The 19,922-nt window shown below is 46.2% G+C and overlaps 1 protein-coding gene and 1 non-coding gene across 2 annotated transcripts; both read right to left on the bottom strand.

Moving 5' to 3' along the window:
* Nucleotides 1–4,967: 4,967 nt before the first annotated feature.
* On the bottom strand, nt 4,968–17,619 carry LOC104575407 (uncharacterized). The gene is made up of 8 exons (XM_088524747.1): nt 17,436–17,619; nt 15,966–16,285; nt 8,290–8,296; nt 7,588–7,650; nt 6,665–6,949; nt 5,955–6,017; nt 5,473–5,593; nt 4,968–5,000 (listed from the first exon to the last, which is right to left on the bottom strand). The coding sequence occupies exons 1-7, from the start codon at nt 17,542–17,544 to the stop codon at nt 5,478–5,480; spliced, it is 963 nt and encodes a 320-aa protein (XP_088380873.1). The 5' UTR covers nt 17,545–17,619; the 3' UTR covers nt 4,968–5,000; nt 5,473–5,477.
* A 2,008-nt stretch (nt 17,620–19,627) lies between these two features.
* Nucleotides 19,628–19,700, bottom strand: TRNAK-UUU (transfer RNA lysine (anticodon UUU)). The gene has a single exon. It is a non-coding gene; the product is annotated as a tRNA-Lys (tRNA).
* Nucleotides 19,701–19,922: the final 222 nt, after the last annotated feature.

The raw sequence follows: 19,922 nt of genomic DNA on the forward strand, positions 1-19,922 counted from the left end.
ATAAATCATACTATTCGGGAACTCAACTAATTGCTTTGAATGTGGTTTGACCCATACTCAACAGACTGTTCATGATGCTGGTGCTTCCAGAGTCAGGCCTGTAGCTGCCACAGTATTTGGTATCCCTATGAAGAGATGAGTCTAGCCACCCTCAGGTGCTCTAACCTCAGAGGATCGCCTGGAATGCAGGAGGATTCATCTCTTATCACATTTGCCCCCACTTTAAACTGCAACATGTACCCAGACACAACGGATCAAAACTGCTAAGGATTCTCACCAGTTTAGTCCGACTTATTATATATTCACTTCGGGAGAGACACTGGAAGGCGAGTGGAGCTGGTGCTGATGCGTTCATTTTCCAGAGCAAGCTCATCCTTTTTTCTTTTGCCTCCTGCTTTTGCACTGCCTTCCTCTCTTTTGAGCCGTTCTTCGTTGCAGGCAGCTGCAGGATTAGCTGACAACGCTTCACTGCAACAACAAGAATGGCTTTTAGGACAGAGTCCTCACTGCTCACAAGAAAGAGTCCACCTAAGAAGGCTTACAGCAAACCTCTCCACAGAATACTCTCAACAGCTCACCAGGCACTCCGTAATACCACTACACTGCACTATCACTACAAAGGCATGGTTGGTAAAAGATAGAAAATAAAAGGAATGTCAGCAAAGAACAACTCACCGTTTTCTTTTCCTCAGCAGGGAATGGACTTTATAAATCATTACTACCATAAACAAAATGGAGCCCAAGATTGGGACAATGAAGAGTAAACGGTGCCTTTGAAGGGCTTTTTGAGCTGTAGCCTCTGGATCTTTGTCACTACGAAGACCTGGAGGAAAGAAGAACAATGTTTCTAAAAGCTCAGTTTTGCAATGGTTGTGTCTTAATGCACAGTGAAATCTACCCACTAGCTGCTGTCTCCAGGTCCTTCAGGATCTTCTTTAGGACTTGCAAAGTCTCCTGAAAGGATTTTCCTTTGGGGGACTGAGGAGCTAAAGAGAAAGCGTTAAGTTAGATTTCCCATGAACAAGATAGGCACCAGTAAATGCTGCTGCTTTCAAGTCAACCAAAACAGAAGGCCAGTAATCACGCCTCACCTCTGCGATTCCCTGGAGACTCTAATCCAGCCTCCATCTGAGAATCTGCATTATCATCATCTGCATCTGCATCTGCATCTGCATCTGTAACCAAAGGGATGAGCAGAGTTGTCATCGCCTACGACCATACGCTTCTGCAGATTCCAGTGAGGAAGCATGGAGTGTCTCATCACACCAAAGCACTTGTCTCGCCCTTCTGCTCCTGCGTCTTCTGTGGACACCTGTGATGGTGCCACATGTACAAATGGCTACAAATGTAAGCATGCTGTGAAAGGAGGCCCTGGTGTTCACACCGTGTGGGTCGAAATTTCAGCAGACGTGGAGCTGCCAGCTGAAAGGACACCCCAGATTTCACACAAGCCTTAAACTCAATCACACCAAGACTGCTGACTTTACAGCACGTTTTGGAAGCAGAAAAGAGTTTTCCATAGGAGAGGCTACAACTTCATCACAAAGCAGTTGTAGCGAATGGAAGGGGCGGGCATGATGACAAATATATGTAGGTCAAAGTTTGCAAAGCTGGGGAGGGGCAGGAAGGATATATATCTGCCACTTGGCAGGCAGCTCCCAAAATCAAGTTTGTAAAGTTGTTGCTTTGCAACTCACCCCTCAGGTCTCCCTGCGGCCCTAAAGAGGAAATATGAAGTACAATTTCATGTTAGGAAAAGAGTGCAAAGAAAGCTCTTACTCCTTCCGAAAAGCAAAAGTGGACGACATACCCTGAGGAAGATCTGGAGGCTCAGCTTCAGGATCCAGCTGAGCAGCTGGATGATCAACGAAAACAAAATCTGTAATAAAGCAAAGGTGGGGACAGGGTCTCCTGTTAGCGGCTCCCCGTCTGGCAAATGGCAAAAGCAGCACGACCTAATCCTAACTCTAGGCTTTCCAGGGAAGGTCCCCAGACCGCTCACCCCCAAGCTCTGGGGGCAGCTCAGCGCTGGCATTCCGCCCCAAATCAGCATTGCCACCAGGCACCGCTGGAACCACGCACGGGGACAAGAGCTCCCGGCACAAGACGCCAGGCGCTGCTCCAGGCAAAGCTCTCACCGCCAGAACCAACCACCGACCCCATCCCACGCATCCCATCTCCTCTCCTTTCCTGTCTCCCAACGGCCCCACGAGGGGCCTGGTCCTGGCCGCAGCCCGGCAGGCACCTCCCGCCATGTGGACCCGCCCGCCCTACCTGGGTCCGGTGCTGCCCGTGGGGCGGCCCGGAGGTCCCCGGCTCGCAGGGCCGCCAGGAGGCTGAGGAGCGGCAGCAGTGGGTGCCCGGGGGCGGCCGCCCCCCGCGCTCGCACCATGCTGCCCGTCCCCGGCCCTGCAACAACGCGCCGGGCCAGCTGCGCCCAACGCGGCGCTCCGCACCGCTCAGCGCACCGCTCTGCGACGCGAGATCGGGGCGCTCCGCACAGCTCAGCCCAGCGCGCGACTCCGCGGCGCAACGCAACAGCGCGTGGCTGCGCAACAGAGCGCAGCGCGGGGGCCCCTCTGTGAGCCCACGGGCGCCCCTCTGTGAGCCCACGGGGGCCCCTCTGTGAGCCCACGGGCGCCCTCTGTGAGCCCACGGGGTCCCCTCTGTGAGCCCACGGATGCCCCTCTGTGAGCCCACAGGCGCCCCTCTGTGAGCCCGCGGGCGCCCTCTGTGAGCCCACGGACGCCCTCTGTGAGCCCACGGAGTCCCCTCTGTGAGCCCGTGGGCGCCCTCTGTGAGCCCACGGACGCCCTCTGTGAGCCCACGGACGCCCTCTGTGAGCCCACGGGCACCCTCTGTGAGCCCACGGATGCCCCTCTGTGAGCCCACGGGCGCTCTCTGCCGCGGCTGGCGCAGGGACCCGCGCACCCCGCATGCTCTGCCGAGCGGGCAGCCCGGGCGCGCTGGCTGAGCGGGCTTGCTGCTGCCGCCCCCAGGAATATGAGGATAAGGCCGCCCCGCCAGGGATTCACATTCTCTGGCCATCCTGGGAGATATTTTTATTGACTGTATTTCATTGACCCAATATGAGGCAGCACAAAGTGCTGGAGACCTTCTTCCTGCAAAGTTGTGAGGAAAGAATATCCGAGGAGTTTTAGATCGATCACACAATGCAGTGAATAGTTCCGTGACATTCCAGCCTATGAAAAAGCCATCCCAGCATTCCTTTTGCAGCAGTGCCAGTACTTATCTCAAATGAGTCAAGAAAAAACTCGGGAAACACTCATCCCTTGAGGGGTCCTGAGGCCCACAAATCAAATTCCCCCTCTGTACCTTACTAATGCAACTGGGAAATGTTATGGGGTAGAGCGCAATGAAAAAAGTTCTTTGGTTTTATCAATAAGTCATCATAAGTCTGTCACTGAGCAAAATCCTCCAATCTTCTTCATGGTGGAGTAGTGGATTAAAAAAAAATCCGTCTTAGTATCGTCCGTATAAATGTCAAATCTTCTGAATTGGGTCTGAAGAACTAAACTTGCCAATGCTAGTTGAATAGATTTTTTTTTTCCATGCACACTCTGGAGGCTTTCCTGAAGCCAGCAATGTCTCAGTCAGTATCTAAAAAAACTTGTGTCCTTCCCTTCAGGATGTGGTTAGCTTTTTTTTTTTTTTTTTTAAGCAAGGGGGGATTTGTCTTGAGGAGAGTGATTTAGTCAGGCGTTTGTTTTAACCACCGTTTCCTGCTTGAAGTGGGCGGCATCTCGCAGCTTGTGAGAGAGAAGTCAGTGGGGGAGTGCATGTGTTAGGTCTTCTTGGCTGCCAGACAAAATGCTGTGTTATCAGCCTATCAAACTATACCACAGTATTTCCTCTTGGCCTCTTCCTAGTATCAGTGAGTAGAAAACAGACACCCTGTCCTCTCATCTTCTGAGGTGTGTGCTTTCATTCCTCATGCTCTTATCGACCCATCTCAACTGATTTTTCTATGGATGCATCTCTGTCTCTGCTATGATCCCCAGTTTGAGCTTGTGCCACATGCAAAGGGCGCAATTTGTTAAAATTCATTTGAACCCAATGGAGTCAGAATTTGTGGTCTCTTAAATATGCCAAAAAGCCCTTTTCTTTCCTGGTGGAAAGTTCAATGAGAAAAATAAATAAAATAAAAATGTGTGCTCACTCACACACGTGGCGAAATCTAAGCTGAAAGAGGTGGGTTTCTAGATCTCAATGGCCACTGGATAAGATAGCTGGATTTCAGCAGTTCCCACTGAGATTTCAGAAGAAAGGGCACAGCAGAAACCATGAAACCTGATGATAAAACTTTATTTTGGTACTTACTACTACAGACATCTGAAATACAGATACCATATACTTAACAAAAGAGATACATTTTATAAAGAAGCGATGCAAATAGAAACAGTGTAATATCCCTGGCTGAAGTGAATCACTTCAGTTCTAGTGAAGATCTAATCACCTCCTCCAGAAAATTACCACTAACAAGAGCTTCTAAAAAAACTCAAAACTATACCTGGGATGGCATCCCTAAGCACTAAAACATTACTTTTGGAGATGAAAATGTAATATGACAGCATATGCAATATTTAAAGAATATCGAGTTTAAAATTAAGTTTTAATTTGAAAAATTAAACTAATAAACTTGGATGTCTTCATGCAGGGCATAGAGAAGTAGGAAATCTAACTATTCCTGCTAAGCTGAGGGATAAAGAAAAACTCTTGTGGTTCATTAGGAACAAGAAATAGCCAAAAATGTTCTCACAATTAATGAAACTAGCTCAAGAGGACAAGGTTTCAACAGTATTAAATGTCTAAGAAAACTTCCTAATGGTGTTAACTGAAAAGGACATTGATGAAGTGGAGATTTCTGTGATGCTTTAGATGTTTATTGCCAGCAAAGTTGACACATGATGTTGAAATTATGCTGGTATGAGTTGTCTCCTGTTCTTCTTTAGCTCACTGCTGTCTCAGTTCCCCAGTATCTGAAACAGCAGTATTCATCTTAAATTCTTGTTGACATTTAATGGAGTTGTGCCTAGCTTCTGTTAACTGAGAATGACCGGGACAAATATTTGTGCTATTTGAGATACATTAACTTTTAAATTCTCCTTGTTTCCTTTTGTTTCCTCTTTTCATGTATTTGTCTTTTGAGTTGCTCTCTTTACATTTCCTATTGATTCTTACATTTCTCTAGACTTTGTGCTCCACCACTTGGAACAGAAAAGCAGAAGATATGTGGTACAGCCTGGGCTCCTCTGGAGTAGATAGGTACAAAGGTAATTTGGGGCTGTCAGTGCTGCCAGTGTGGTAGTCACTGGAAACAGGGACATATTCGGTGGAAACAAGGATAGCTGCGATGATCTGGCTCTATGTGAGATTAAAGAAGAACATGAAGTCAAGCAGTGACTCCCTGCACTTGCCTCTTACTTGCCCAGGGACTGTGTGGCATGTTACCTGCCTCAGAAGAGCAACAGCCGGAGAGTCATGAGCACATTAAAGGCGATGCTTTTGGTCAGCAGGACTCTCAAACCCAATACAGTCATGAACAGCATATTCCCCTTCTCCATTTTGGCACCTGGTTTGAAAAAGAAGGAAACGAGGGAAAAGGGTTTGGAAAAGAAGGAAAAGACTGTGGCCTTGGTGTTAGCAGAAAAAGAAAAATTGCAGCTTGTAGGCCAATGAGGGAAGCAGGGACAAAGGGAAAAAATAATAAGGGAATGTGGCCAGTGCAGGGAGGGGAGGAGATAACTGACTGGTTAGGATTTTATCTTCTGTTACATATCTCATGGAAAACTGTCATCTATGTAACTACTTAACCTGAAACAGCAGGTATGCATTTGCAGTTCTGACACTTCAGCACCAAAGAAAACACGCTTTTCTTGCACCGATTTGAATCCCCAATGAAGTGACTTAAGTCCACGGTTTCAGGAACTAACCTTTTGAAGAGAAGTTTATAATGTTGCAAGCATCCACTGTTAGCAGTTCTTCAGCTTTCTTTGCTGTAGTATGGTTGAAAAAAGAAACTTTAAAACATATCTAAGATATATAAAACTGGAAGTACACAAGGTCTATTTATAACCCCCTTCCCCAGCAATGAATAAGCAGCATTGGAGTTTAATTTGAAGGGAAAACTTAGCTTCCTGCATGTGATTACAGTGAAAAGCAGGCAAACAAGCAAAAAATGAGACTACTGAGTTTTCCTGATCTTTTAAAATGATCTTTAACATAGAAAATTTTCTCTATTAAAAGTGATTAAAAAATAAGCCCCCCCCAAATTTTTTTTTTTGGAGGGGGGGACCAGGAGAGAGTGGAAATCATATTTTCTTTTTTATTTTTGTTTTCATGAAAGCTATTTCATGCTTTCTTCATGCAGACACTTATACTTCTGTGCCTGGAAATTTTTCGCCTTGCATAAGGCTAGACTCACAAATACTAGGTAAGGAAGGGTTCAAGAAAGCTCTGAGTGTGTTAGGTGCCTTTTAATATATCTTAGCACCACCCAATTAAGAACCTACATACCTTGCTGATTATTGTACTTCTTACTGCTATATATAGCTCAAAGGGAATACTTCCTAGCATGAGCAAGAAAGCGTGCTGTAAGATGCATTTTCCAGAAACAGCTTGTATCTGGAGTGCAGCACTGTACCTGGAAGGGTTGTGCTGGCTGCAATCTTGCTCCCCTCACGCAGAGCCTTGCAGGTCACCTCTGTATCTGGTTCCACCACAACTATCTTCATGAGACTGTATGTCCCCTCTGATGTGACAAGAGGTTCCTTCAGGTCATATACAGTGTCACCTTTGGGTGCATCAAGGCTGATGTTCTTCGAGTAGAAATTCCTTGCCAAACAAGCCACATTCACTTTACTACTGTACTGGTTGCTTTTCCTTGATTTAAGTGCAATGACTTCCAGGGCAGACTCTGCTTGATTCTCTGAAAAAGAAGCATCATCGGGGGATGACTTTATTTGCTGCTCTCTTTTCTGAGAGTCAAATCACCTACAGATCAGAGGTAGTCCAGTCAGGGCTATCTGAAGTTTTGGCTGCTGGAAATCAGGGCTCAGCACTGATCCCCCCTGAGGTCTCCCCTTTAGGAGCAGATGCAATGTAGTGACTATTAATGGATGTTTTCTATGTCTTTTATGTTTGTGAAATCCTCAGATATTCAAGAAATAAGGTATGTGTCCTCTTAGCTGCTTTAAATACCACTGAGCATATTCCATTTCTATATATAGAAAGAGCACCAAAGGGGATAGGGTATCATATAGTTATAAGCTGGGCTAAGACGCTATCTTAATTGGGCATAAAAAATACAGTGCTAAATTTTGTGGTGCAAGATCTGTGAAATAATGATGATGAAAACCAGAAAACTAGCCCTGCTCTTCCTGTGAAACTTTATTAAATAGATACGAGCTGAGAACTAAAAATGAACAACTGTTGGAGCATGCATGCTCCGGAGATGCCAAGAAGGAGAAAAAAATCTCATTGTGCTGCAAAATCACACAATCCCTTTGCACCACCTCCATCCCCAACTTTTAATACATTTTTAGGAGTAAAAAAAGTGGAACTTACTTGGCTCAACAGAGATGGTGACTCCACTTCCAAATACCAGCTTGTCTGTTGTCACTCCAAGTTCTCAACACCGTGTTTTACCTTCTTATAAAAAGTGCCTCTTCCTTCCTTTTTACCACACACTATTCAGATGAGATAGGCAGTCCGTGCTCAATAAAACGCATGAAGAAATTGGGTAGACTTTCAAACAAAGGCTAGGCAAAAGGTGGGAATTTTATCCCATGGGAACTTGCAGGATTGTAGTGCAACTCTGGGAAGGCTCATGGGTTTTAGCCTATTGGAAAGCCAGAAGTTGTTCAGTGTTTGAATGTTATCCTACAGCGATAGCAAAGGTCTTCTAGGTTGCAAAAGCAGTCTAGTTTTATACTTTGAATTATTTTTTCATTGCTCAGAAAGATGAGGACTGGAGAAGCTTCGTCTTTTAAAATCATTATCTCTCTGGAAGGGCCAGGGTTGAGGATCATTCAATGCCTCAGGGAGTCCAAATCTTGCTTTTGGTAACTTAAAAAGGGAAAAGGGTTGCTCTTCATTAAATAGAGATGTATCGTATGGATATATTTGTTTGTGTTCATCACCCATACTGCAGGTTTGGTTGCTGGAGCTGAGGGCAAAGCCCCTGCCTTGCCAGCTGTGGGATCCCCTTTTCCTCCTGGCTCCCCAAGACCAGGCCTATGGGTTGGGGTCTGGATCAGCAGGTCCCACCACCAGGCTGAGGCAGGGTTATGGTGGAGAATGACGTTGCTGTAGGATAGGGGACAGGGTTAGGGATTAACAGTCCCAGGGTGAGCTGAATGGGGTCTGGGATCCTGGTCTTCCAGCTATCCATGTTACTGGTATTTATCTCTTAGCAAATTACTCTATAAGATCTGCTGTTGACCTACCATATTGCTTTTTGCACTTAAAACGTGAGTAAGCCTCACATCTTCTGACTCTTAAGATCCACTGGAGACAAGATTCCCCCTAGCAATTCCCAAGGAAACCTTTACTGGCCTGTCAGTGTATGCTGCAAAGTGAAAAACACTCTTCATTTTCTGCACCTTAGTGCACCTTGCACCTAAAGAGTTGAGTGGAATGTAGTATGTGGGGGAAGATGATCTCGTGAATGCACTTTTCTTATGCATGATGGACATTATAGCACCTGACAATTCCAGGAGTCAGAGGTGTGGTGGCTAGGTGTGGCTTCTGCCTTTTGCTGAAGATGATATAAAGAACAGCTTTGCAATGCAGTGGTGTGAACACAGCCATGGGGCACAGGCGAATTATCTTTAATTGACATATTAACCACTTTAATTGAGCACTAACCATTTTCATTTAATTTAATGGAAATATTAACCAAGCATTCGCATTGAGGTGAGTGAGTGCTTCCCCTCACAGAGCAGTTTTTAATAGAGTAGTCTGCGAATGCAATGGCTCTGAGATAGTATCTCTATGCTTATTCCATGAAAACAGTCTTATAGGGAAGGAGGAAAAAAGATGAGTATAGGCAGGGGTAGGTGGTGTACCAAAGTAATATGACTCATTGCGGCTCCAAGCTGGAGGAGGTTGCAAAGGAGAGGAAGTTTATTAACATCCTGGTAAAAGAAACTTGACACTCATGGGGAGACAATAATACAGTTATAAGACACCATAGGACTGCATAAGGAACAGCACAGAAAAAGGTACAAAACTGCTACTTTGGTCGTCTAACTAAATGATACTGCAGATGGGCACTGAAGGTTAAAAATAATAGGAATTGGGAGTGACAGGAGATGGGAAGGCATCCAGCTGCTGACGGTGGCATAAAGAGGCAGACCAGTCCTTCCTCCTTTCCTGGAGACATTGGTTATCTGGCCCTTTTCAGGGCCTAAAGCTCTGAAGCTTTCTTGCAGTAGACACTCTGCAGCCCTCATCTCCCTTAGCAATCTGTAGTCCATTTAGTGCTTACCTTCGAAATGAATGCATCAGTTAGGCTTCCTATGATGGTGAGGAGAATTCGTGTTCTCCAAGTCAGAAGCGTAGAAAAGCCTCCATGAAATGGTCTTTGAGGAGGAAATGAACGGGAAGAAACTGCAGTTTTTAGGGCCAAAGACAAAGGCATCATCAGTCAAAAGCCCTGGGCTATGGAGAAGAATTCTAACCATATGATTGAAGGAGAAAATAGTGATTGGTCTCTAAGGTCTTTGAGCTCGAGAAGAAAGAGCTATGGAAAAGGGAGGAGGGCAGGATAACTGTAAAAGTGGATTGAGATAGTGGACAGACAGGGATGCTTTGTTGCAAGCTGAGATGAAGGGAGAAGATTTCGTTTCAAGAATGCCATTCAATGGCAGAGTATAGGTAATGGTCTGTGTAGGTAATGGTCTGCTAGGGGAAAATTGGAGCTGCCTTTCAACCACATGGTGTGGTGCTCTTCTTACTCTTCTAGCTTCCAGGAGTTGCATTTGTGACAGTAAACTGTGTATTGTGGAGGGAGGAGAGTAATGCCCCAAGTGTAATTGAATGAGCTACTTTATCTGTATAAAACAGCTCGGGAAGAAACAAATTTCTCCCTACAAGCATCTGTTTCTCTCTAATGGATTCAAAGGGGACACAATGAGTAGTTCAGATGGAAGCTACAGCAAAACCCCACTGGTTGAACTTGAGTGGACAACTGGATGTTCCAAATCAAATAGCTGGTAAGATGACACAACATCTGCATTTATGTGCAAGAAAAACCGGCCTGGCGTAGTTAAATTGTCCTATTGCTTGAATCATGCTCAGAATCAAATCTGTTCCTGAGACTGCAGTTTTCTGTGGCAAGAAGAAGCTGTGAGGAAGTAGATCATGCTGCACCTTTAGACTTTTCAAGGAGTCGATTTGTGTAGGGTGGTTTAGTTCCTTTCAATCACTGTGATACCTACTCCACACAGTGATCAGCAGTTATACAAAAACATTTGTGCCTATATTTCAGTGCCAGGTGATACTCCTCTTTCCTGTCTTTGGATTTTGTCTTCCGCTTTTTCTCTGCTCGGTTACCACTGAATAAGCAAACCACAGAGTAGTTACCAGAAATTGTAAACAGCACGGCTTTTCTAGTAGGCGATGTAAAAACACTCTTATCTTGTTAAAACTTGTCCATAAATCATGAGCATGGATCAATTTTCATTATCAGAGCCCTTTTCACTTTGAAAACTGGATTCCAAATTTATTCTTAATACACTTGCAGAGAATTGAGCTGTTTATCTGTTTTGTTTTTCTTTTTTGTTGTTTGTTTGAACAGTATCTGTAGCTGTCCCAACTGCAGTCAGTTTTATTTGTCTTACATTCATAGGACTTCTCTAGGCCTCAAAATGTTTATATTTCAAACTATTTCTACTATTTATACAGTATTTTCTTGCCACATCAAGATGAGTCTGTGATACACTAATTCTTCAGAGATACCCTTTTGCTTTGTTTAATTGCCTTTTGTTTGTGTGGATGAGTTAAATTCTTGGTAGGGAGGGAGAGGGAACCTCCAAATCACAGAATAGTACATGTACATCTAGTCCAACTCCTATGCTCAGAACAGGGTCAACGAGAGCATGTTGCTCAGAATCTTGTCCATCAGGTTTTGAACATGTCCAAGGATAAAGTTACATAACTTCTCTAGGTAACCTTTCCCAGTGTTTGACTGCTCTTACTGTAAAAAAAAATAATAAAAAAACCCCAAAAAACCAAAACCCCTCTTATATTTAATTTGAATAGTTTTGTATTTAAAGTGAATTTCTTGTATTTCAAATTGTGCCCATTGATCCTTGTCCTAGCACTGGAAATCGCAGAGAAAAATCTGGCTCTACCTTCTTCCCTCCCCTCTGTACTCCAATATATATTTATACACATCAGCAAGATGCCTCCTGAGCCTTCTCTTCTTCATATATCTGAGATTCATAGAATCATAGAATCATAGAATCATAGAATGCTTAGGGTTGGAAGGGACCTCTAGAGATCATCTAGTCCAACCCCCCTGCATACGCAGGGACACCTAAAGCACGTGGCACAGGACTGCATCCAAGCGGGTTTTGAAGATCTCCAGAGAAGGAGACTCCACAACCTCTCTGGGCAGCCTGTTCCAGTGCTCTGTCACCCTCACTGTTAAGAAATTTTTCCTTAAGTTCCTATGGAATTTTTGATGTTTCAGTTTCCGGCCATTTCCTCTAGTCCTATCAGTGGTCACCACTGAAAAGAGACCATCCCCGTCCTCTGCACTCCCTCCCTTGAGGTATTTATATACACTGATTAGATCCCCTCTCAGCCTTCTCTTCTCCAGGCTGAACAGGCCCAGCTCCCTCAGCCTCTCCTCATAGGGCAGATGTTCCAGGCCCCTGATCATCCTTGTAGCCCTGCGCTGGACTCTCTCCAGCAGCTCCACATCCCTCTTGTACTGTGGAGCCCAGAACTGGACACAATACTCCAGATGCGGCCTCACCAGGGCTGAGTAGAGGGGCAGGATCACCTCCCTCGACCTGCTGGAGACGCTCTTCTTAATGCAGCCCAGGATCCCATTGGCCTTCTTGGCCACGAGGGCACACTGCTGCCTCATGGTCAACTTATCATCCACCATGACACCCAGGTCTTTCTCCGCAGAGCTGCCCTCCAGAAGGTCGGTCCCCAGCCTGTACTGGTGTCTGGGGTTATTCCTCCCCAGGTGCAGGACCTTGCACTTGGCCTTGTTGAATTGCATGAGGTTTTTTACCGCCCAGTTGTCCAGTCTGTCCAGGTCCCTCTGGATGGCAGCACAGCCCTCTGGGGTATCGGCTACTCCTCCCAGTTTGGTATCATCAGCAAACTTGCTGAGGGAGCACTCTGTGCCTTCATCCAGGTCATTGATGAATAAATTGAACAGGACTGGACCAAGGACTGACCCCTGGGGGACCCCACTAGCCACAGGCCTCCAACTAGACTCTGCACCGCTGATCACCACTCTCTGGGCCCTGCCATCCAGCCAGTTCCTAATCCATCTCACTGTCCACTCATCTATCCCACACTTCCGGAGCTTGCCCAGGAGGATGTTGTGAGGGATGGTGTCAAAAGCCTTGGTGAAGTCGAGATAGACGACATCCACCACTCTCCCCTCGTCTATCCAGCCGGTCATTTCATCATAGAAGGCTATCAGGTTAGTCAGGCAAGATTTCCCCTTGGTGAATCCATGCTGACTACTCTTGAGCACCTTCTTGTCCTCCATGTGCCTGGAGACAACGGCCAGTATGAGCCGTTCCATCACTTTTCCGGGGACGGAGGTGAGGCTGACTGGCCTGTAGTTGCCTGAATCAGCCTGAATTCCATCAGTCTCCCTTCTGCTACATCGGGTCTTCACCTGGCTTTAGGAACACCCTGGTGTTCAGAGTCCTTCTGCAAACCACAAACTTCTTTCTTCTTTCCTCCTTTACTCTGAGTCCTTTTGTCTGTGGTTTCTCTGTATATATGTGCTGCATTCCTAAAATAAAATAAAATAAAATAAAATAAAATAAAATAAAATAAAATAAAATGGCAGAAGGCACATAGGAATTGCTATCAGACTGCTAAGGATGGTGGTTGGATGATGTGCCTTCCACTGATTGGTACTGAAGACCTCTCCTTGACTTGTTTTGATGGTGAAAGAAGGAAGGAGGGAAAGGAAGAGAAGAGGAGAGGACTTCCCCTCCAGGAACATGGGGGTGGACTTGAAGGAAATATAGGAGATGTCTAGACACACAGATAATCTCGTGTATACCATAAACATATACACACAGCTGCTCACAGAGGACAACATTCAGCAGAAAAAAACAGCACCAACAGCCTCCTCTGGTTCCCCACTCTGGCTGATCAAGATAAAGGACTGTTAGTGCAAAATACATACATATATAGAGCGTGTATCCCTCCAGCAGTTGGCCTTAAACACATAGTCCATCCAGTAGCTGTCCCTTGGATCCCCAGTCTCCCTATTTATTGTCATGTGAACATATGAAGGCCTGCAGACCAACTATAGCTGTGAATACAAACATTATGGGTCCCTTGGCAGCCGGCGTTGGGCACACAGTCCAGATAGTAAATGCTCTGGGTCATTGCTATGCCCGTGCCTCCCACGTGGACATTTGCACACATATGCAGACAGTCTCTCAGTCAATCTCCAACTCCATGGTGTCTCTGGCAGTTGGTCTCGACCTATTGATCACTCCATTAGTCGCCTCCCAGTTGCCTCTACCCCAGAGACACACACAAATCTGGTTCCCAAATCACCTAATCCACTTGCTGTTTAGCCTGGCTTGAAATCTGCTAGCAATCACACACTGACTTGATTTCATTCACTCTGGTCCCTCCAGGAGCTGACACTACAGACACACAGGTCCTTGTAACCCATGGCCCCACTCAGGTTGCTGGCATTTAGACCTCCATACACACACACATGTACCTGAAGTAGAGAATCCCTCTGGAAAATCATTAGAAATGGAGTTTAATAGGAAAACGGGCTACATGGTGCAGATCGGGTGCAGGGCTTGGTCAGACAAATGTACTGATGAGCAGTTAACATGCAGCTGGCCCCTTTTATTCCTTTTCCCATGTATTTTCCCAGGCTTTTTCTTCCCTAGCCACTCTTATTTTTCCCTTTCCGAACTTTTGGTTCTTCCCCTAAACTTCCTAAAATAAATCTTGGATGATCCCAAAGGTACTCTTTCCCTGCGTTCTGTAATGTGTCCCATACCCCTAGGCAGTAACCTCCATCAGTCCCTAAGGCATTCTGAAGAGCTGCTCCTATTGTGGTGGGTACCCTCAAGTTCATGGGGCAGATGGGTGTCCTGTGACAGCCCTTGGGTTTTGGGGCTGAGGCTCCTTTCTTTGACTAGGTTACTGAGCTCCCTCCCCTGGCCCTGCTCCTCTGTCCTCCTTTGTGTGTGTGCAGTCGATCCTTTTTTTTTTTTGTCATATAACCTAACACATGGTCACCTGGTAGCCTGTAGAAATCACTTTTTCACTGCAAATGTGAGCAGATTGTAATTTCCTGTGTTTGCTGTAAGTTTTCATGCTTGAATTTACAGATACATTTGCAAGTGGATTAAAGGTGATGCAGAATGCATGTAAAAGAAGCTTTTATACAGCTCAACTGCACTGCTCACTTTTTCTTCTCTTTTATGTTGTAATTATGGTATGTGATTTGTTGCTTTTCTGCAAATATAGAAAGGCAGGTGCTGATGCAGTTTAGGCTAGTACAGGTTAAATGCACACATTACCTACTACACAATAATTGGATCCTTGCAAAGAAGTTTGAATATTTATTGTCTCTGTGAAATAATGATTAATATTGCAAATAATACTACGAAGTTACAGAAAAACATTTATTCTGCTTCCCTTTTCCTTGCATACAGGAGCTGCGGTCTGGTAGAGCAGGATGTTGAACATGGTGATCCTGGCTATGAAAATGTGGTCCAGGTGTCCTCCATGAAGGCCATGACACCATGAAGACCTCCATGGTCCAGTGTTTCCAGAGGTAGAGTCTTTCCACTCCACCTTCAGACTGAGGCAGATGATTTTTACAAGGTGTATAGCCTCTTCCAGATTATTTAACCTTTATTGATCAGTGTATCAGTTTGAGCTGTTGCTCATTGACTAGTGTATCAAGTCACCAGGCAAATATACTTGTTTTAAGTTTAATTCTGTTTTCTCTGTCAGTTACGTGCTTTTTTTATATATATAACACCTGCCTAATTATGCTTTATCTAACATGAGTTACATCCCTAACAGTTATATATTAATATATCAAAAGTTAAACTGTGGGCCTCTGACATCAGACTGATCATTCAAGTGATGTCTGCCCAGCAGACCTAGAGAGGTGATTGCACATTCTCCAAGTTTTCCAAGGAGTAAATTGTATCCCCTCTATATCGGTAGATCTTCTGCCTCTCCTGTTTGTTGCTCTGAAGCCTGTGAGCCCTGATGCTATTCATGACTGATCCTGGAGATAGGATCCGCGTTATCAATACAGATGAGAGGAGAAGATTCACAGAGCTTCTTCCATTCAAAAAGGCCATTGTCTGAAGTTGGAAAAGGACACCTGTTAACATAAGGTGAGCATGTGAGGTAGGGAAAGAAGACCCATGCCTGGGACAGGATAATCCTGAGTGGTAATACAGGATGGGGTGACTGGTTGGCCAATAGGTCTCCCATAAGGGACCCAGGGGTCCTGATGGACAGTGAGTTGACCATGAGTCACCCATGTGTTTTTGCAGCAGTGACAGCAGATCATATCCTGGGCTGCATCAGTGAGGACACAGTCAGCAGATAACAAGACGTAATTAATCTACTTTGCTTATCACTGTTTCAGTCATGCCTGCAATACTCTGTCACCAAGGGCCCTGTCACTACAGCAGCCCTCCCACTATTTGTGCAGTCCTTCCTTCCATTGGTGTCACAGTGTGCTGCCTGGCACAGAAATAGGTCGCTGTATCTGTGGCTGTCAGGGCATGCAGCTGGAGGGAGACCTGCTTTTTGGCTTTATCTGCGGTGATAGTGACTCGGTCTTGAAAGCGTGGGGCATGGCCTGTGTTATTCCCAAAAGGATAGATCCAGGCAACGAATTGTAGCTCTCCACTCGCAGTCTGACGGACATAGTTCCAGTCATAGCGATGGCTATCCAGAGGTGCTCCTGTTATAGTGCAGTTAAGTGGGAGCAATCCAGAGACCTTCCTCTCCGTGGGACCAGATGCCACCATCTTTATGTCACAAAGGGCACCTGGAAAGACATGTGAGGTTTTAAGGGGACATTGGAAAGCTCGTGAGTGCAGCATTGAGGACTGGTCAGGCTGTACAGGACTAGAGACCTTCAGTTTCCAAAGTTGTCCCTGGTAGTATTAGCATCCCGAGCTCCATGGTTGCAAAGAATGCTAAGGCAGGAGACCCACTAGAGTCTGAGCAACTCATGTTATATCTTTAAAGCTGAATCCAGAGGCTTGGCAGGAGAAGCATATGGAGTCCCCAGCTCCTTTCAGTCCTCCTCTTGCCTCCAACAGCTGCCCCTAAACCTGTTCTCCTGCACACAGAGAGCAAAAGGAGCAGGCTGGGCACAGACCCATAGAGAAGTGGTGTGCCAGTTGTGCATAAGCCCCAGAGGAAAATGGAGCGTTAGACTCTCTCTATCTCATTGGGTAGAGCATTTCCTCCTTAGCTGGAGTGAAAGGAACTTAAAGGGAGGCAGAGAGGAGCCTAGTCCAGCTGGGCTGGGCTCTGCCCATTCTGCAGGGGAGGGTGTATGACCTTGACTGACAGTGCCCACTGCCGTAGGTAGGCTTTTGCCTGGACTCATGAGGATGGATGTAAGAAGCCAACTGCCCTCCTATCACTGTCTTTTATCTGTTTTACTCCTCACTCAAGGTTGCTTCCTATCACTGACAGACTGTTGGTTCTGCTGGGGCACAGCATTTGGTGCAGGGGACAGGGAGGAGTGCTAGGGAGCCACAACTCCATTCTCTCTTTGGTGGGAAGACAAAACTCCAAAGTAGCCCCTGATCCCTCTCTGCTCCATATCCTTTCTCTCTCCACAGGCAGTGTACCCTAGTATGTGGATAAGTGGGATGAGATAGAGTAGGAAGGCATGGGGTGGGCAGCACAGTGCAGGGATGGAAATAACTGGGCACAGTTCACTGTGGTTAGTGAACAGCTCTTCATGGTAGTTAGGTGCAGAGATACAGTAGGACAGTGTCACATCCCTGTCCTCCAACCTTCATACGTCCTATAGGAGAGCAGGAGAAGTCCTGGAGTAAATCAGGAAGGTACAGGCCCCCGAGAGAATATGAACCCTTGGAAGAGGAGTATGCAAAACCCTTGCAGAAAGGCTAAGACCACCCATGCCCATGTCCTCTTCCTAGGAGATGATTGGATCTCACCTTTGGGGGCTGCAGTAAACATGAAGACCAGCAGACAGAAGAGCATCACAGGCTTCTCCAGAGAAATTTGCATGGTGCAGGGTTGAGGCATGGGGAAGAGGGAAATCATGGGGCTGAAGGGAGCTCCAAATATTCTCACTTGCAGTCAGCAGAGGAGAGCAGAGGAGCCTCTTCTGAGCAACACTTTTGAGGCAGGTACTACATGCAGTGGGGAGATGGATCCACATGTCACTGCTGGCCTGGGTGGGGAGGGGAAACCACATTTCCTTTTGAGCAACATTTCGCCTGCACAGGAAGCAGAGGGACCGCTCTTGTCTCCCCAGAGTCCCCAGTACCAGGGCTCCAAGCCTCCCCTCTATGGGCTGTGGCCTGACATAGCCAGGAGGGTACAAGGTATAGACAGGGGAATTGGGAGAGAGTCACAGGGTCTCCCTGGATGCTTTAGGGTCCCTTGACACCCACCAGTATTCCTGGTGTCTGTCTGCCTGTTCTGCTTCACTTCCAAATGAAGGGGAAAATCTATGTCATTTCTGTCCACTGCTTTTCTGATCATCTGTGCTTTGGTGCTTTATTTAAATCTGAGGATTTTGTAGCCTTGAGATCAAAAAAATGGAACATGTCACCTAGTAACTGCATGTAGGAGATAGGGCCTGCACATACCCACGGACAAAACAGAACTGAGCAGCAAGCAACCTAAAGTAACACAAGCCTGTTTAAACTTCGTTAACACAGTAATTAAAAAAAAAAATCTATGAACATGATAATGAGATAACGACTGCACCCCCTCCAGGGCCTGAAATGTGGGAGCCTATGTAATGTGCATGCTTATGTAGATAAGAAAATATATATGCAAACTAGCCAATAATGCAGTGACAAGTACAAATTTTACATAGGCAGCTCCAAGTAACTAGAACAAGTGAAGCCCTTTGGGTGTGCTTGCTTTGCGAAGGATCTCCAAGCACCTGATTCTGCACAGGACCTCCGTGTGGGTTCAAACGCTGTGTACTTATGGGCACACGAGGCACGCTTCCACGACGGGATAACAGAAGCATTTCTGAACCCCTTCAGCGTTTGTAATCTTCCTCTGCACCACTCACATTCAGCCCTGAGCTCGTATCTGAGCTCTGGGTGGGTCACGACGTAGCCACATGGCACTGAGGCCGTTGAAGAGGCCTGAGAGCTGTGCAAGTTCAGGGGCCACGGCGCAGGACTGCCAACAGGGGCAATCGGGGGTTTTCTTTGCCGATACAGGAGCTGAAAAAAACTCTGGGAGATGCTGAGAGCTACTCAGTGACTTGCCCCATCAAGGGAAATGGCAAACAACGCTCCCCCATGGTATTGCTGAACTGTATACCAGCGGGAGGTGAAAGAGTGGCTCTGAGCACCAAGGCAGATCCATTCCCAGCAGGCATCTATAAGCATTAACTAATAAGCAATCAGTGTGTTCTCTGCCCTCATACCCATGGTTCTTGCAGTCCTCACACAAAGAGAAGGAGGCCCGCATGCAGCAACCACCAGGGGAGTTTGCACAGAGGATATCAGGGGTGCTAGGGCCTATCCCAGGATTTCTTGGCCTGCTTTGGAATCCAAGAGGGTTCCCCGAAGATCTCCAGTACTGTTCACTGGGCCTACTTTACTGAGACCCCAGGCCTTGTGATCCTATCTGAAGGTTTCAAGTGCCTTTTCAGTAAGCTCCGCAGCACTCTGAATTGCCCTCAATAGCCTCAATTCGCATTTGACAGGGCTCCAGGATTCACGGTTCCATTTTGGGCGATTCAAGAGGCCTTGATTTGGGTTATGGGACTCTTCAAATCAAATCTCCTCCTCTCCTGAGCGAAAATTTCATCTTAGATGACTGGGGTGCAGTACTCCCCTTTTTACAATACTGCAAATGCCTGCTCTGTCACAACAGCTGCAGGTCTAAAGGACACCAAAGACCACAAGTGCATAGGGCTGTGCAAAAGACAAGTTTACTAAGGCCCTGCCGAAGCAAATTTGGCCGTGTGAGTTTAGCCAGTAAGCATCAGACTGCTTAGGAGAGACAGAAAGCAGCGTAGGAAGAAAGGCAGCAGAACTGCTTCTACTTTGCTGCTTAAGCTTGGCTTCTTTTATGGGGAACAGCACTTAGAGGCAAAGAAGAGGTAATTCCTTTACTTTGGGCAGTGCCACTGGTGAGTAAAGAGGAAGACTGTCGCCTGAACAGGGGCTTGAACCCTGGACCCTCAGATTAAAAGTCTGATGCTCTCCCAACTGAGCTATCCAGGCTACTTAAAAATCAGACAATAGCATCATGTGGAGTCCAGCAAAAATAAGCAGACCAGGGCCTTTTGAAGCCGCTCTACAGAGACAGAGAGAAGGAAAACTCCACATCAGCAATTAATACCTTGCAGGACTGACTCGACTATCATTTCTCCTTCACATTTTGCTTCAGAAGAACAACCTTCTGCCAGCCGACTTCAGTCGCACTAAGCGCCACAGGAGGCAGCT

Source organism: Tinamus guttatus, unplaced genomic scaffold (genome assembly GCF_059628265.1).
Source record: "Tinamus guttatus ecotype Peru unplaced genomic scaffold, ASM5962826v1 Tinamus_guttatus_pri_ptg000023l, whole genome shotgun sequence".
In the NCBI taxonomy this organism is placed as follows: Eukaryota; Metazoa; Chordata; class Aves; order Tinamiformes; family Tinamidae; genus Tinamus; species Tinamus guttatus.

Bases quoted from the DNA above. Each gene is read 5' to 3' on its own strand.
- LOC104575407 (XM_088524747.1), bottom strand. From the start codon at position 17,544: ATGATTTCCCTCTTCCCCATGCCTCAACCCTGCACCATGCAAATTTCT. The intron at 6,950-7,587 runs GTAAGTTCCACT...CTTCTTTTTCAG, and splicing joins CACCATCTCTGTTGAGCCAA to AGAATCAAGCAGAGTCTGCC. The intron at 6,018-6,664 runs GTACAGTGCTGC...ACCATACTACAG, and splicing joins AGCCAGCACAACCCTTCCAG to CAAAGAAAGCTGAAGAACTG.